The following is an 18,358-nucleotide window of genomic DNA, read 5'->3' as shown; positions in this document are numbered from 1 at the left end:
ATTTCGTTTAAAGAAAGTAGACCCGTGTGTGTGTGTGTGTGTGTGTGTGTGTGTGTGTGTGTGTGTATATATATATATATATATATTTATATGTATGTGTGTGTGTGTAGATATATACACATACATACACGCAGACACTGTGTGTATGTATGTATTTATATATATGTATGTATGCTAATATCTAAGATCTGCATATATATATATATATATATATATATATATATAGAGAGAGAGAGAGAGAGAGCTGTATGTTCATTGTGTGTGCGTGTGTGTATGTGTATATATATATATATGTGTGTGTGTGTGTGTGTATGTACACACACACACACATGTATATATGGTTACATATTACATTATCTAAGTTTCAGTACTTCGAATACCATATGATTGAAGTACTAAAACTTTTAAAATGTAAAAAAAAAAAAAAAAAAAAAAAAAAAACAAAAGTAACTGCTGTGAGCAAGGGGGGCTGCACCCCACCCCTACTTAAACATACCAACTCCGAGATCTCACTTTAATGGAGTTAAGCGCAGGAAAGTGGAGGTTTCCCTTTACTATGCTGTAGCGCAATCTCGGAGTTGTTATATTTAAGTAGTGGGGGGTGCAGGGGTGCTTGCCCCCCCCCTGCCTATACCCTTTACTTTTTCTTTTTTTTTTAATAATTTTTTACGAACATTCGAATATTTAATCATTTGATCATTAAAGGTCAACCTTTAGTGATTCGAACGATTGAATATTCGATGTTCCAGTAGGAACCATATATATATATATATATATATATATATATATATATATATATATAGGTATAATATATGTATAATATATGTATATGCAGTAAACTCTCAGTTAACTGGCACCTATGGGGATTGGTAGGTGCCGGATAACTAGTTTCTTTTCGCTTGAGGGTTACTATTAAAAATAGGCCTGACTAATACTGTACCTATACTATTTGTTTGGTTTGACTTGTTTGCAGGTTTTGGGGAGAGAGAATTTATTCATATCTTCCTTTTTAAAACTTTAAAAATCTACGGTATGTTTCTGCTGGGAGAGGAGACAGAAAGTACAACACATGAAAGTTCTGTATTTCTTTGATTTTTTTTCTTTCTGGTTGCTTGAGAGTTCTGGTTGCTTGAGTTCTGGTTTAGTGAGAGTTTAACATGCATGCACGCACATGCACATACACACAGACACACGCATGCACACACAGTGTGTGTGTGTGTGTGTGTGTGTGTGTGTGTGTGTGTGTGTGTGCGCGTTGAACTCTCAGTTAACCGGACTTCCTGATGAGATCCCTAGGGTGTTTTCTGCTATGGATGCAGTCCTTGATGATTTCAAAACAGTAGGGGAGTCCATCTTTGATTCCACCTCAAAGATTCCTTCAATAGTATAGACTTGGACATTGTTTTATCATTCCAGCCTATTGAATGGGTCCAGGAGGAAGTGAACTTGGAAGCCTGGTTAAGGATATAGAAGTGCATTTGCAATTTTAAGGATACAGATGTTGCACTGGACTGGGATGCTGTAGCCCTAGAACCAACACATGCTTTTACAGATCTTCTAGGGTCACCCCCCCCCCCAGTATTTAGGACCTGGAGTGGTGGACATGTCCTTACCCTACCCTTCAACTGGGTGTTCCCTTCCTATGGTCAGACCTGCTACACATGCTGATGATAGTTGTTTCATTGGGAGGATGGGGAGCTCATCCTTTTTGTCCCACTGTACAGGGGATGCTGTCCTCCTTGAAAAGGGGGTAAGCGTGTCAGCCACTTAAAACTTTGTACATTCTTTCTGGACCTTATGTTTCTGATAGGAAATATACCTTTGTGGGTCCTCTGTGAAGCAACCATTCTGATGTTTGCTGCATAAACAAACAGGCAGACCTGCAGGTCATTTCACCTTCTGCAGGAAAATTTGTATGTGGCAGTGGAACATACCTAAAATAATAATTCTCAGCTGTTCACGTCTTGCTTGAAGGGAATTTTGCTGGTGGTTCCCTAAAGCTGCTCCTGCAGTTCTCTCCTACAGTTATGGATTTGGGAGTCATGGCAAGATTAGTTCTTCCAGAAATGAGTCACAACAGATGTTATATTTATCATTCAGGAATTTGTAGTTCTTCACTACTCCCCAGCCCCATTTCTCCTCACCTATGTATTTCAGTGTGGCAGGTCAAGGTGGAGGTCTCTCTGTGGACACATCTCCATCCACTGGCAGGGGTAATTCCTGTATGCACTCCCTCCATTTTCTAAGAGTGTATGTCTCATCATGAAGTTAAATAAGAAGGACCAAAATGGAACCCTGCCACTTCCTTCTGGCCAGGAGGGATATGGATTCAATCTTGCAGATCCTTGTTAAAACAGAAAATCTTCTTAGCTTTAGTCCTTGAAGGCCCCATTGTTTGGGTGACAGTCTGCTTCACCTTAAGGCCAAACTGCGCTGCAGCCCTGCTAGGCCTTCTAACTGTAGTGTTAAAAGGAATTAAAGCTGCCAGTAAGCCTTTGCACCCAACTGATTCACACTTTTAAGTTGGAGAACTTCTCTGCATGGCTAGCTTAAGGTGGTTCTGGCCCACCTCAAACACCTTTGTGATACTGACCTCAGTATTCCATACTCTTTATGCATGCATTGAGGAGTTTTGCCCACCACAATGTTATGAGCAACAGGATTTTTGCACAGCAGTTCTGTCAAAGGGATTTAAATTTCATGATCCTCAGGCTTACACTTCCTTTTTTTTTAATACCCATCATTGTTGACATTTTGTTTCCAGAAGTGGTTTTCCTAATAACTATCATCTTTTCTTCCAGGGCCTCAGTGCTGCAGGCATTCATGTGTAGGAAACCTTGTCTAGTCTTTCTCAAGGTTCAGGTTCCCTTAGAAACAGCTGATATTTCCCCTTGAAAGTGGTGCAGAATTGTTTGAGTCAGATCATTCTTTGTTGGAGGGAGCGAGAGAACCCTTCACAGCCTTGATGTCCACCATCATCTCAGGTTTTACTTGAAATGGGTGAACGAGTTCGGAAGGCAGAACAGCTGTCATTTCCTATTGCTTTAGGCTGAGCAGGGCTGGAAGTTGCCAAACAAATTTCTTCTAAGGGGATTGCTGTGTTACCATTTGCCATCAGAGCTGACTACCTGTTATTTTGTCTAAGTCCACTGCACATAAGGGGTAACAACTTCATGTCCCTGCTTGAGGAATGCCTCTGCTTTGGGCAGTGTGTGCTGTATCAAATCCATTTATCAGTTTACACGGTCAGCAATAATTTTTTTATAGTGTTTTGACTTCAGTAGTCAGATCTTTGGTGTCTTATTACTTTAGGACTCTGCCTTCTGAACCTTTTGGCTGTCTTCCATCTCTTTCCACCATAGTGATTTTACTGCTTGGGATACTTTCCAGTTGTAGATTTTCCAAGAACGATCACTCTAGTGCTAGGTATAGCATATTAGTTTTGTATAGTTGATTTATGTGGTAGTAACTTTCATTGTTAGTTCACAAACATCACCCCCACACCTATCAAATGGCCCCTTCATCTAGTATGTGTTGTAGGAATTATGTACAAGTTAGGAAAGTGTATAGTCATGCTTCATCTGTAAAAAGCATAGTTGTCTGCTTTCCTCTTTTTTTCATACAGATTTGCAGGAGGTATGTTCATTCATTGGTTGAGATCAAATAAAGTTTAGGGGCTACAGTACTCTCCTAAATTACATATACAGTAGCATAAAAAAATGCACATTCCTCCAGACACAGAAGCATCACAAAAAAATAAATAAATTGATGCACCAAGAAGGGTCCTTTTATAGATCAACTGGTACAAAAAGAAGATATTCACTATATCATGTAGGCCTTAATGATGCATTTTCCTTGAAGATGCTTTTCAAGTCCTAAATTAGTTCTTAAGTGGATTTGATCTACTTTGACATTGTGTATGCTCATGATAAGGACTCCTGTCAGTGGGAAGTGGCTACAAACAGACAATCCCCTTCCAGTCTTACTTCTAGATCTTCCTGATGTCCGCAGGTTGGAGTGGTTCGCTAGCCTAAGATAATGGCTGAATCACAACTGTGGAATTCAGACAAGAAAGGTATAGCCAGTTCATGAAACTGAATTACTAACACTGTATGCTGACATTTAATCACTGAACATTTGAGTACAGTTACCCATTTAAAGTTCAGAGGGGACCAGTACTCATTTATTTCCTTGCAGTGGCAAGTAACTGAGTTAGGTAAGATCAGGAAATCAATGAGATATTTGAGACCCCTTAAATATTTATAGCCTTATAAATTGCTGATAGCAATCCCAGTAGCCTTTTTAGGCGGGTAGTGTGATAAGTGGGAGTGGATAATATCACACTGCCTTTCATTTCTGCCTGTCTGTTGCAAGTGGCAAAAGTGAATTTTCTTCATTTCTTTCAGGTTGAAGGAGTTGATCCAGATAATGCCAGGGTCATGGTCAAGCTCGCTGTGGGTGGCAAAATAGTAACAGTCAGTCAGCATGGACTGCGCCTGGTCAATAAGAAAGAGTATGAGAAGTACGGCAAAGATCTAAGTAAGTGAATAGTAATCAGAAGCAAGTGCAAGAGGTCTTGTCACTTTTATCTTTTTTTTCCTCTCTGCAATGCATATGTGTGTTTTTGGTGTCAGGTCATACATAACATTTTATTTCTGTTTTCCAATATTTAGATGATTCTTATGACAAGCACAAGTCCAGGGTTTTGTAAAATGATTTTTGAGAAAAGCTGCAGATGTAAAGCTTGGTGGCTGAAATGATAAACTGTTAGAAACATTGTTAGACTTCTAGATTGCAAACCATTTTTTCATATACAGGATGGGATTTTGTAACCTAGGCAAATATTTTTGTGTAGTATGTTGCTTCACAGAACTAATGGTTTAAAATCCTCCACAAGTTGTGTTACGTTTTGGCCCTCGACTGAAAACGGTACTGAATGAATAGAAGGCTTTCTCATCTACAGGTCAGCGCCCTGTTGTGCAAAGCAGTTTTTCATGTACAATATGGAATTTTGGTAATATCGGCAGATGTTTTTTACATAGTATGTTGTTGCACAGAACTAACTGTTTAAAACCCTCCACATGTAACATTACGTTTTGGAAACTGAGAGAGTGCTGAAAGACTGGAAGGCTTTCTTAGCTACAGGTCAGTGCCTTGTAATGCACACTTGCATGCTGCTGTTTTCAGATTGTGTCCGCAGTTTACCTCAAGATAATATAGTCTGATTTTGTATTGCAAGATGCACAGTAACATGGTCATCATTTAAATGTAAAAAAAGGAAGCTTGTTTGAGTGTAGAGATATTATGTTATCTAACCAAGTTTGAGTGTTTACAGTGGGACTTGCTGTGTAACTGCTAGTCTTAATCCATCCACAACTTCTTCCCATTTTTGCACATGGGGTCAGGGTGTCACTTCAACAGTGGCAATCCTCTAGAGCCAAGGTTTATACCGCCAGGTGGCTAGCCCTGCTGTGGTAGATGTTCTTCGTGTTTCACTGTTGCAGTCATCGCACGTGGGTTATCTGCCTTCAGGTAACCCTCAGTCGGCCCGAATAACAGTGTCTTGGGATTTCTGTGTTGGATGCTGTCGCCTCTTCCATGATGTCAGGTTTTCAGGGGTATAAAACAGGCAGCCGGCACCATTACATCAGTCTTTCTTGCCGAGAAGCAGCCCGAAGCAGAAGCAGTTTGCAAGCGCCAGTCGGCCGCTAACTGAAATTTTCGTTTCTCGAGTTTCAAACCTGAAGTCTTCTAAAGCTAAGTACCCCGTTGGGGATCCTTTTTTCTTGCTCTAACCCATGTCATAAAAAGTTAACAATTGTCTTGCCTGTGGAAAGCAAATACCTCACAGAGATTTTCATTCTTACTGCGTCACCTGTTTAGGCCCAGACCACGATGTCCCTCGCTGTCCCTTGCTGTCAGTTTTGTGCATTGTTTAATGCCCAAACCATTCATCATCGGGCTGTCTTTGTCACTAAATTTTTTCGCTGTCGTTCTTCATATTCTGAAATGGCTTCGATAAGCCATCCGACTACCGATCTTCCAAAAATAAAATGTAAAGATAAAGACAGAGACAGACCGCATAGGTCTAAAACTGCCGACAATGCTTCTGTTAAGCTAGTCGCCAGTCCGCCGGTGCTCAGTGAGGTGCCTTTGCAGCCCCTGATGCCCGCTTCTACATATTCACAGGCCTATGCTGAGACCCATTCGGAGTCCGGTATGCCGCAAGATGCTTTTTCGAGTATGGAACCTGCTGATGTCCTTCATGGATGCATCTGCAGTCATAACAAATGGGTTGTCCTGTCGTCAGGCAGCCCTTCGGTCGGCCGGATTCCAAAGTCTGGGTCCGGCTTCGGCTGATGTCGCATTTCACCCGACGTCATCTCTGCTGGTCTTCGGGTATAAAGGCATCAGCCGACGCCATTTTCCTCAGTCTTTCTTGCCGCGTGGCGCCCGAAGCAGAAGCTGTTCGCAAGTGCCGGTCGGTCAGATCCAGAGATTACTACTACCGAATACTACTTCGAAGACTTCTAAAAGCTAAGTACCCCGTTGGGGACTCTTTCTTGCCTCAGCCAATGTCAGAAAAAGTCAATAACTGTTTAACTTGTGGGAAACAAATACCTCATAAAGATTTCCACTCTTACTGTCTGCCTTGCTTAGGCCCAGACCACGACGTATCAGCCTGTTCGGCCTGTGCTTCCTTCAACCGACGAACGCTTAGGCGTCGGTCGGAGTTTGCTGAACAGTTTTTCGGCTCAGATTTTGCGTACATTATGCCGTCGGATCCTCCGACTACCCAAATTGTTAAAAAACGCAAAGAAAAAGACAGACACTCGCGGTCCGCGGTTTCGGCCGAAACCACGGTTAAGCAAGCCGCGAGTGTCTCGGTTTCGGCCAAAACCGAGAAAACTGGTCAATCTTCAGCCGAATCCATGACTACTACTGAGGCTCCTGCTACCTTACTTGAATCGGCCTCAGAAATTTTGCCTACAACTGTGGTTCCTAGTGATTTATCAGACACCATCCCTTTGGATGTCTCTACCCCAGCACGTGGTGCTGCTAGGCCTCCTGCAGCCATGTCTATTAAGGCCTTTGCCAGGGCTAAAGCAGCCAAATCTGCTAAATCAGTGCCTGTTAAGCCCCCCTCACACAGACCCACTTCTAGTTCACAAATGCTTACTCTGGCAGAAGATTTAATATCCTTAATTAGGGGATCCCAATCTCACCCAGACAGGGCCTCTCAGCCCCCAGAAAAGAGACCTAGAGCAGAGCCCCCCGAGCCAGTGTCCTCTGATGATTCTGCGGATAACTCAGACATTACAGACCAGCCAGAGGCTCCTTTTTCTACTTATGAAGATTCCGATGCTGAAGAATCCATTCCAGCTGCCTCTCCACCAAAGGAATTTTCCTTTGGGGAAACCTTACATGCCATGAGAGAACAATTCCAATGGCAGGGACAAGATTTCTCAGATTCAAGGAAAAGGCTTAGGACTTTTCTGCACTTACCACAACATAGGCCCTTAGCTATACCTCCTGTACTGCCTGTTGTGGATGATGCATTTAATGATGTCTGCACTGCTCCTGATTCTTTACCTCCAGCCCCTGCCAAACCAGATAGATTTTACAGGGTGCCAGACACTCATCACCACCTATACAAGGCCCCACTTGCAGACCCCGAAACTATATCCCAGGGGCCTAAGGCAGTAGCCTCGACCACAGCAAAACCCTATTCCTTCTGAAAGGGAATCCAGGTCCTTAGAGAGATGGGGGAAAAAGTTTACACCTCTGCTACTCTCTCAGCTAGAGCTTTAAACTGTCAGTTTCATATGATCCAATACCAAGAGTTTATGCTTGATCAGTTAACTAAAAACTGTCCTCTGATGAATCTTTAGATAAGAAATATGTATTAGAAATGGTGAATAACATCCAACAGGTTAGTAACCATTCCTTAAAATGTGGCTATGATGCACTGGAGGCTTCATTTAGATCAGCCATGACTGGCACAGTGATAAGAAGGCATGCATGGTTGAAAGAACAGGTCTTACTGGATCATGTTAAAGCAAAGCTATTAGATGCTCCTATGGATAAGGCCAGTCTATTTGGTACACCTGCCCAGCAGGTAATGAAGAAAATGGAAGAAAAGGCAAAATCTGTACAAACAGTTAAAGATTTCTTACAGGTTCAGCCCCCAAGGTTTAGCAGGAACTGGCCTGCCAAAAATTGGCCCTTTCCTGACTCCACAAGATCCCAAAGGGGCAGGAATAGACGCTCTAGAGGCAGAAATCAATCCAGAGGAGGTGCCTACAGAGGACGACAGTGGCAAGGCAATAACCGAGGCACAGACACAACCACTGCCACTGCAACAGGACAATCACAGTGACTTGGCTCTGACTCCGCCTACCAGGGAGCAAATAGCAGCACCATTAGGCGGAAAGTTAGCCTTATTTTCGAAAAATTGGCACTATATCACAAAAGACAAGTGGATTTTGCAAACCATAGACCAAGGCTACCGGATCCACTTCCACACCTTACCAGTAAAAAGAGGAACGCCAAACCTGCCTCCAAATCAAAAAATAGAAGCTCTGCAGCAGATAGCGGAATTAACAAAGATGAGAGCTGTGGAAAGAGTACCAATAACAGAACAGGGCAAAGGATTCTACTCCAGACTCTTCCTAGTGCCAAGAAAAGAGAAAAGTTGGAGACCTATTCTCGACCTGTCCATCTTAAACACATACATCATTGTCCCAAAATTCAAAATGCTGACCCTACAGCAACTTCTTCCCATGCTGGGCAAGGAGTGTTGGCTGGTAACTCTAGATCTCAAGGAGGCATACCTGCACGTCCCCATTCGACCAAATTGCAGAAGATACCTCAGATTTCTTGCAGGATCAGAGCATTATCAATTCTCAGCATTGCCCTTTGGCTTATCTACTGCGCCCAGAGTATTCACAAAATGCCTGGCATCAGTAATCGCTCACTGCAGAGTACAGGGAATCCAAATTTATCCATACCTGGACTGCCTGTTACAAGCGGACAAAAAAAGCAAGCTGACAACAGATTTACAAAGGGTCATTTACTTGCTACAAGCCCTGGGATACACAGTCAATTTACAAAAGTCAAGGCTGATACCATCCCAAACAAGAACATTCTTGGGCGCGGAATTGGACACAGTAAAACAAATGGCATTCCTAACTGCAGAAAAACAAAAAGAGCTCCCTCTTTACTTCTTGGCATTAACAAAGCAGAACAAACTAACAGCAAGAAAAGTTCTGCAGGCCTTGGGCTTCATGGCATCATGCATAATCTTGGTCCCACATGCCAGACTGCATATGAGAAAGCTACAGTGGTACCTAAAGAATTTATGGTCTCAGCACAGGCACAGCTTAGAAACAGAAATACCACTAATCCCATGCCTAAAACAGGAGTTCCTATGGTGGGCTCAAGCATGCCAGTCAAACCCAGGCTTACCCTTCCACAACTTTCGAGCAAGCCAAACCATCACAACGGACGCCTCAGACCTAGGATGGGGGGGCGCACATGTTGGACAAATGCATACAAGGATTGTGGACTCAAGACCAGCTGCACCTGCACATAAACCAAAAAGAAATGCTGGCAGTAAAACTGGCAATCCAAAATTCAGACCATTCCTCAAAGAAGGCCATTTGATGATAAGGACAGACAACACCACAGTCATGTGGTACATCAACAAACAGGGAGGCACTCATTCATACCCCCTATGCAGAATGACTTTGGACCTTTGGAATCTGGCTCTCAGCTACAACATCCAGTTACAGGCAATATTTGTGCCGGGAAAAGAGAACACCCTAGCAGACATGTTAAGCAGAACCACCTCGGATGCTCACGAATGGATGCTACACCCGGACATCTTCAAGGCCATCACAAAGAAATGGGAATGCCACAAATAGATCTATTCGCTTCCCCACTCAATCACCAGCTCAAAAATTCTGCACAAGGACATTCCACCCACTTGCATGGAAGGTGGACTCTCTATCCTTCAGCTGGAAAGGCCTGACAGCATATGCATTTCCACCTCTTCCCTTGATGCACAAGGTACTACTGAAAATCAAAGAGGAACGTCCAAGGATAATCCTGATAGCTCCGAACTGGCCAAGACAACACTGGTACCCATTGCTGAGGAGCATGTCTCGGGAGAAAATGTGGTCAATACCCTAATGCCTTTGATGTTAACTCAGAACAACTACAACATCATGCATCCAAACCTAAAAACCTTGCAACTGACTGCCTGGAACATCACATAGCAGCAACTAACCCAGACCTTTCCCAAAGGGTTAAAGACATTATCCTTGAAGCCCGCAGACCTTCAACAAGAAGGAACTATGCAGGAAAATGGAAAAGTTTGTCATTTGGAGTACTGAAAGAGGAAAAGATGTGTCGAACATAGATATTGCTAACATTCTGGAGTACTTGGCAGAGCTTCTACATACAGGCCTGTCCTATTCCTCCATCAAGATACATGCATCAGCTATTTCAGCAGAATACAGCTTTGATCCACCTGTCTTTTCACATCCTCTACTCAGGCAGTTCCTCAGAGGGATCAAGAATGTAAAACCTCCTAGGAAACCACCATTACCAGCATGGGACTTGAACTTTGTGCTAGAAAAGTTGACACTCCCTCCGTTTGAACCAGCAGCAACAGCAGATGTTAAGTTGTCTATCTCGCCTTCATTCTTGCTGGATGGGTTCGGAGCCGACCTCGGCTCCGACTCGGCCACTCTAAAGCTCGAGAGTTGGTTCCACCGGCTCGAGGCTCCCCTTATATCCCACAATGCTAGGCGAGAGTTACCTCAGATCTCGTTTGCCGCTACAGCTTCGAGGTTGGTTTTCTACCGGTTCCTGGTAAGTTTTAGCTTTTTCTATAAAAAGTTACTCTTGTTTCCCCTTTTTTAGTTTAATTATTCCTAAATTAGTGTAGTTCATTAAACTCTATCCCCGAACCTATTTTCTTCCCGTTTCTTGTCAAAAGAACTTTTAGTTCTTCCCTTGGGCCTTAGGCCTTCCCTTCCCTAGGGAGTGTTTGTGTAGTGTACTACTGCTTATTGTACTTATTTTTAGTATATTTTTACTATAATTGTGTTTTTTGACAGGGTATAACTGGTGTGTTTGAGTGTGTGTTTGTGTTCACCAGTTAGGCTATGTCTAAAGAAGCAAAGGTCTCCGGATTCAAGAAGTGTGATGCGTGCTGTCAGAAAATGTCTCTGACAGACGCTCACACTTCTTGTGTCTATTGTCTGGGGCCTTTGCACCTGCAGGACTCCTGTGCTGTCTGCCATGGATTCAGCCCCAGGGTCCTGCAGGAAAGAAAAACAAGCTTATTTTGAGAGGCTTGTTGAAGCCTGAGGATTCCCTGTCTGTCTCAACAGGAAGCCCTCCAAGGCATCGAGGTCTTCGGCTCCGCTTCTGAGCCGAGACCTCAGGTTGTTCAACCTTTGCCTTTATCGGCTCGGCTGGAGCCGATAAGACTCAGTCCACAGTTTCTGTGGCTCGCTCCGGCCGGAGCCGAGGTTATCGAGGTACCCGTGTCGGCTCCGACAAGATCTTGAGCCGACAACCAGAAAGAGGTCTAGGTCACCTTCTCTTGGCTCCGTTCATTCGGCTCCAGGTTCTCCCCTGCTGTCTGAACGGAGCCAAAGGTCTCATTCCTCTAGGTCATCGAGGTTGTCCGATCATGACCTTCAGAGGGTAGTGAGTCGACTACTCAAGTCTGAGGCACTGGCCCAGATGCTTCAGAGCCCGACTCATCAGTCGGTGCCTGTCCCGGTCCATCAACTCCTTCCTCCTTCGACTCTTTTGAGCTCGGAGCCGGGTCGTCGGAACCGAGACTGTGGTCACCTCGGAGCCGAGACAATTGTCTTCGGCTCCGTCGTCGGCTCCGTTTTCTTCCATGGAGGAATCTCGGCGCCGGACTTCCCTCGTCGGCTCCGAGGGGTGAGTGGCATCGGACCCTTGTCCGACCCCCTCTCCCTCTCGGTGCTTCGGCGCTGGTGAGTTCGGCTCCGACATCGGCCTCGGAGCCATCACTGTCGGTGCCGAGGGGTGTCTTTAGCTCCTCGGAGCGGGGACCTCTGGCTCTGCCTGACAGGGGTGCTTTCGAGGTCATGCGGAGTGTGTTAGAGCCTGGCTCTACTCCACAGTCGGCTCCGTCAGCCCCTCCCTCTATGCTGCCTCAGGGTAAGTCGACTCACTCCCTCATCCCGGACCGCAGAGAGCCAACTCCTCAGGAGCCCCTGTGGGGATTTCATCCTCTTCCGAGGCCTCTCCTGATTTGGCAGAAGAGCCCCCTCGGAAGAGGAAGTGCAAGAGGAAGCACATTGACTCACCCGAGTCTATCACGTCCGACACAGATCTGGATGATTCCGAGGGTTCCCCCCGTTCCCCTTCTGAAGATGTCTCATTTGCAGACATTCTGGAGATCCTTAAACAGAGGGGAAATTGGCCAGCCCTCAACCCTTCGGAGGACGAATCTGTGTATCTTGAGGCATTTGGCTCTCGTCCTTCCACCTCCTGGGTGTCCCCCTTCGACCCCCTCATGCAGGTGGTTGCTAAAAGGCATGGACGGCTCCTGATTCAGTGGACCCCACTCCCAGGAGACCCTCCAAATTCATCACAGCTCCAGCAGACAAGGAATTTTTATCAAAAGGAGTCTCTGTGGATGCTATGGTGGTAGCTGCCGCCACAAAGAAGGAACTGGCTGATCCTTCAGTGCCTGTCCATCCACCTAACAAGGAATCTAGGTCCATGGATAGGTACAGGAAGCGGATGTTCTCCTCAGCGACATTTACTATGCGTTCGCTGAATTACCTGTGCCATTTCACTCGTCTTCAAAGGGACTTGATCAAAGAAGCGAGTGAAATGCTTAAGGACCCTACAGCTGCGGGGTTCCAAGAAAAAATGAACACGCAGCTGGCTATCCTTAATTCTATTTCCAACTCCTCCATGCGCCTCCTCTCTTATGCGGCCGATGGAGCGAGCAGAGCCGCAGGAACAGGGTAGCCTTACGTAGGCACGCCTGGATGCGGCTATGCAATTTTGCGGAACCTTTCAAGACGTCTTTCACAAACTCCCCTTTTGATGGATCATCCCTTTTTGGTCCACAAGTGAAAGAAACCCTGACTAGGTGCTAGACAGATGGCAAGACCCTTTCTGCCGGAGTCCGTTTTCCACTCCTTCTAGGCCTTACCCCAAAGGCCAGAAGGGGAAAGATGTGGTTCCGTAAACAATCTCAAGGGACTTCGCCTGACGACAGAGTCGGTTCCCGCCAGAGGCAGAGGGGAACAACAATGGTAGACGTCGCCCTAGAGGCAGAGGGGGTCCGCAGAACCAGGGCAATCGAGAAACGTCTTCCGATAAGCCCTTTCAGCATCCCTGAGGTGTTGCCCGACTGCCCATCTCCGAGGCAGTCGGGGGAAGATTGTCACTGTACCCAGAAGCCTGGCTATCCTTGACACAAGACAAATGGGTACAGTCCATCATTTCCGAAGGCTATTCTATTCCCTTTCTTCGTTTTCCAAGTCAATCAAAAAAATCCCTTCCAGAAGTTCCACCCGCTCAAAGGGATATAGCAGCTTTGGAGATTTCAAAACTGCTTGCAAAAAGAGCTATTCAGCCAGTGCCAGCAGACCAACTAGGATCCGGAATCTACTCAAGGTTCTTTTTAGTTCCAAAGAAAACAGGAGACTGGAGACCAATTTTGGATCTCAGTATCTTGAACAGATCGGTCAAGAAAACAAGATTTCGGATGGTCACGCTGCAATCCATTCTTCCCCTATTGGGAAAAGGAAACTGGATGTGCTCTATAGACCTTCAGGACGCGTACTATCACATAAAAATGAACAGGCGCTCCAGAAGATTCCTCCGCTTCAGGCTGGGAACCAGTCATTTTCAATTCAGGGCCCTGCCCTTTGGTCTCACCACTGCCCCCCGGGTGTTTACCAAATGCATGGCAGTGGTAGCTTCTCACCTGAGACGACAAGGATTCCAGGTGTTTCCATATTTGGACGACTGGCTCCTCACAGCTCCCACCAAGTATCTCCTCTTGATGGCCAGAGATTACACTTTTCGCGTCTGTCAAAAACTGGGTATCTCAATAAATTGCGAAAAGTCTGTTTTGTCGCCTTGTCGTACTATTACCTACATAGGCGCAAATTTAGATACTGTAAACATGTCTGCAACACTAACGAACCAAAGGATATCAGACATTCAAAAATTGGTGTCTCTTCTTCTCAACAACAACAGAGCCAAGGCCAGGTTAGTTCTAAAGGTGTTGGGAATCATGGCAGCGGCCATACCTCTCCTCCCATTGGCCAGATACCACATGCGGATCCTTCAGTGGATGCTTTTTCTCAATGGTCATACCAGGAACTTCCAATGTCTCACACCATTATGATCATGCAAGCGTGCAAAAGCATCTCATGTGGTGGATGTCTTCCCCCCAGCTCCTGTTGGGGAGACCATTTGTTCCACCTCCTCCGGTTGCTACTCTGACAACGGATGCCTCCCTGATCGGGTGGGCGCGCCATTATCAGGGCAGGACAGTCCAGGGCACATGGCAACCAAACGAATGCCACTTGCACATAAATGTTCTGGAGATGAGAGCAGTGCTTTTAGCGTTGCAAGCCCTTCAAGACTCTCTTCCCTTGGGAACGATTGCAATCCAGACAGACAATATGTCTGTAGTGTGGTACATCAACAAACAAGGCGGAACCAGATCATACCCCCTGTGTCGAGAAGCACTCAGACTGTGGCAATGGGCGATTTCTTCTCAGTGTTTTCTGATAGCAACGCACATCCCCGGGAAGTCCAATCACATTGCGGACAAGTTGAGCAGAGCTATCCTCATGCCTCACGAGTGGTCTCTGAAAGACTCTGTAGTGAGAGAAATATTTCTCAAGTGGGGTCAGCCTTGCTGCGATCTTTTTGCTACTCCCCAAAACAGCAAGTGCAGAGAGTACTTCACTCTATTCCCTTTACCAGGCCAACCCAGCAGGGACGCTAGTCCAAGTTTGGCCCCGGGGACTTCTGTATGCATTTCCTCCTTTCCCACTGATCTCTCAAGTAATACAGAAAGCTATCGCTCAGAAGGCCTCATTGATTCTCATTGCTCCTTACTGGCCTCGACAAGTGTGGTTCCCCTTTCTACATCGATTTCTTTTGGGCGACCGTGGAATCTGGACCTAGTTCCAGATCTTTTGATCCATCAGTCGGGTCAGTTTCATCGCTCCCTCCCCTCTCTGAACCTCACTGCTTGGTTCCTCCACTTCCAACCGTAGCCAGGCTTCCTCAATTATCTCACTCTGTTAGAGATATTTTGATAGCTTCCCATAAATCTTCCACTCGAAAGATTTATTTGAGTAAGTGGAAGCGCTTCTCATATTGGGCTCAAGAAAGGACATAGATCCTTTCACCGCTTCCATCCAACTAGTCCTTGATTTTCTAGCTGAACTCTTCCATGCAGGTTCATCTCCATCTACTCTTAAGGTTCAATTGGCAGCTATTTCTAATTTTCATGTGGGTATTTCTGAATCTGCCCTAATGTCCCACAAACTCTGCAAAGCTTTTTTGAAAGGAGTTTTTCTTCTCAGACCTCCTGTAAGAAATCCTCCTTCTCCTTGGGACCTAAATTTAGTTCTTGCTTCTTTGATTCTTTCCCCTTTCGAACCTGCAGCTTCATGTTCCTTAAAGTTATTATCATGGAAAACTCTCTTTCTGGTGGCTATCACATCAGCTAGAAGAATTTCAGAACTTCAAGCACTCAGTTGTCGTTCTCCTTACCTTGTGTTTCATAAGGACAGAGTTTCCTTACGAACTAACCCGTCCTTTTGCCTAAGGTGGTTTCAACATCAAATCTAAACCAATGCATTGACCTCCTGTCTTTTTCCGGAGTATTCAAATAGGTCTGAACAAAATTACACTACCTGGATGTTCATCGTCAATTAAGGTACTACTTGGACAGGACGAAACTATTCAGAAAATCTGATCAGCTGTTTGTCTCCTATGCGGGAAAGCAGAAAGGGACTTCCAGTTTCAAAGGTATCTTTATCCAGATGGCTAACATCTCTGATTACCCTTGTTTATGAGATTAGACACCAAAAACTGCCTAATAAACCCAAAGCCCATTCCACCAGAGCTTTGGCTACTTCTCTAGCCTTCCAAGACAGACTGCCTATTGACACCATTTGTGCAGCGGCTACTTGGGCTACTCCTCACACTTTTATTTCCCATTATAAGTTGGATTTAGCTTCTAGGCATAGAGCTAATTTTGGTTCCACTGTTCTCAGGAGTCTGTTCCGTTAGGCCACCGGGACAAGGTGCTAGGGACGGTCCCATCCAGCAAGAATGAAGGCGAGATAGACAACTTAACATATAGAAGTTATGTTCTTACCATAACGTTCCATGTTAGTTGTCTTCTTCTCGCCTTCTTCTTGCGTCCCACCCTCCTTCCCCCTGGCCTGGACAGACCTAGAGGAGTTGTGATCGTGACCTCTCTTTCTACCACCTCTTTCTTAGCTATATGCTATTATGCATATTTCTTGTTTCAGGATGTAGGTCACCCTTCTTCTCCCTGTTGTTAGAGGTGGACTCTGTTATAGTTATTCTGTTTTATCCTGTTACTATCATAAGCTGGGGTTAGCTTACAAACGAGATCTGAGGTAACTCTCGCCTAGCATTGTGGGATATAAGGGGAGCCTCGAGCCGGTGGAACCAACTCTCGAGCTTTAGAGTGGCCGAGTCGGAGCCGAGGTCGGCTCCGAACCCATCCAGCAAGAAGAAGGCGAGAAGAAGACAACTAACATGGAACGTTATGGTAAGAACATAACTTCTATATCTACAACACCTGTCATGGAAAACTGCTTTCCTACTGGCAATTACCTCAGCAAGGAGGGTTTCGGAACTACAGGCCTTAATGGCAGTGCAACCCTTCCTAATCTTCCATCAAGATAGGGTGTCCATGAGAACTAATCCTACATTTATGTCTAAGGTGGTATCCAGAGTGTCTTTAAACCAGGCAATCCACCTACCTACCTTCTTTCCCAATCCACAAAACAGGGGGGAAAGAATGCTGCATACCTTGGATGTACATAGACAGTTACGCTACTACCTGGACAGAACCAAAAGTAACAGAAAAACTGACCAGCTTTTTGTAGCCTATGCAACAGGAAGGGAAGGAAAAGCAATTTCCAAACAGACAATCTCCAAATGGATAGGAAATTGCATAAGATTCTGTTACTCCTACCATGGAAAACCAATTCCACAGAACATAAGACCTCATTCTACAAGGGCTACAGCCACTACCACAGCTTTCTTACGAGGAGTGGCAACCAAGGACATTATTGAGGCGGCTACTTGGACCTCCGTGCATACATTTGCCAAGCATTATAATTTACCTCTATACTCTAGATCCTGAGCAGGGTTTGCCACTGCTGTACTGCAAGGGATCCTAACTACACCATAATTTTCTTCCTCCTCCCCTAGTTTGGCTATGGTATTCTACCCATTTGTTATGACTGCAGATGCATCCATGAAGGACATAGTACAGTTTTGTACCTACCATAAATGTAGATGTCCGAACTGGATAGCATCTGCAGTCAGGATTACCCTCCCTCCTTCCCCTCTGTGGTACTCCTAGGGTATTTACCCTCCTAATAGCTAGCTGGGGGGGGGGGTCTCTTATGGTGTATTTGTTTGTATATATGTACATACATGCTTATTTTTTGTGTTTGCCTTCTACTTTTTGGAAACATTGGCATTTATCCAAAATTTAGCCTTCCAAGAGGGCAACTGGCATCTGGGGCAAGAAACACTGAGGAAAATGGCGTCTGCTGATGCCTTTATACCCGAAGACCAGCAGAGATGACGTCGGGTGAAGTGCGACATCAGCCGAAGCCAGACCCAGACTTTGGAATCCGGCCGACCGAAGGGCTGCCTGACGACAGGACAACCCATTTGTTATGACTGCAGATGCTATCCAGTTCGGACATCTACATTTATGGTAGGTACAAAACTGTACTATGTCTCTACCTTGGATGTGTCCGAGCCGCTGTGCAGGCACTGGCTTCTGCAGGTGTATTCCAACCTACAGATGTTCGAATTAAACTGACAACTTCGTTTTTAGCTAAAACTACCTAGTTTCTCAGGCCCAGAGTACGCACTACGCCTAGAAAACAGACGACCAAAGCGCATGCTCAAGCTCCCATGCCACAAAAAACAGTGCTTAGAATGGCTGAAGACCTTATTACCCTAATTTAGGGGAAGCCAGCCTTCCCCTGATTCTACAGACCAGGAGTCCGATGACTGTGACCCTTCTGATTACCAGGACATA

The 18,358-nt window shown here is 45.2% G+C and overlaps 1 protein-coding gene across 1 annotated transcript in view; it reads left to right on the top strand.

The window, feature by feature from the left end:
* The window catches only part of GPKOW (G-patch domain and KOW motifs), a 743,201-nt gene that overhangs the window by 296,614 nt on the left and 428,229 nt on the right, over window positions 1–18,358 (top strand). The window contains exon 6 of the mRNA XM_044080190.1: window positions 4,407–4,539. Within this exon, the coding sequence (XP_043936125.1) occupies window positions 4,407–4,539 (133 nt within the window). The remainder of the gene's footprint in view (window positions 1–4,406; window positions 4,540–18,358) is intronic.

This window comes from Protopterus annectens, chromosome 8.part0 (genome assembly GCF_019279795.1).
Source record: "Protopterus annectens isolate FY-2018-M chromosome 8.part0, PAN1.0, whole genome shotgun sequence".
NCBI classification, from domain to species: Eukaryota; Metazoa; Chordata; order Ceratodontiformes; family Protopteridae; genus Protopterus; species Protopterus annectens.
The sequence above is the reverse complement of the archived record's forward strand: the minus strand, read 5'-3'. Positions and strand labels throughout refer to the sequence as shown.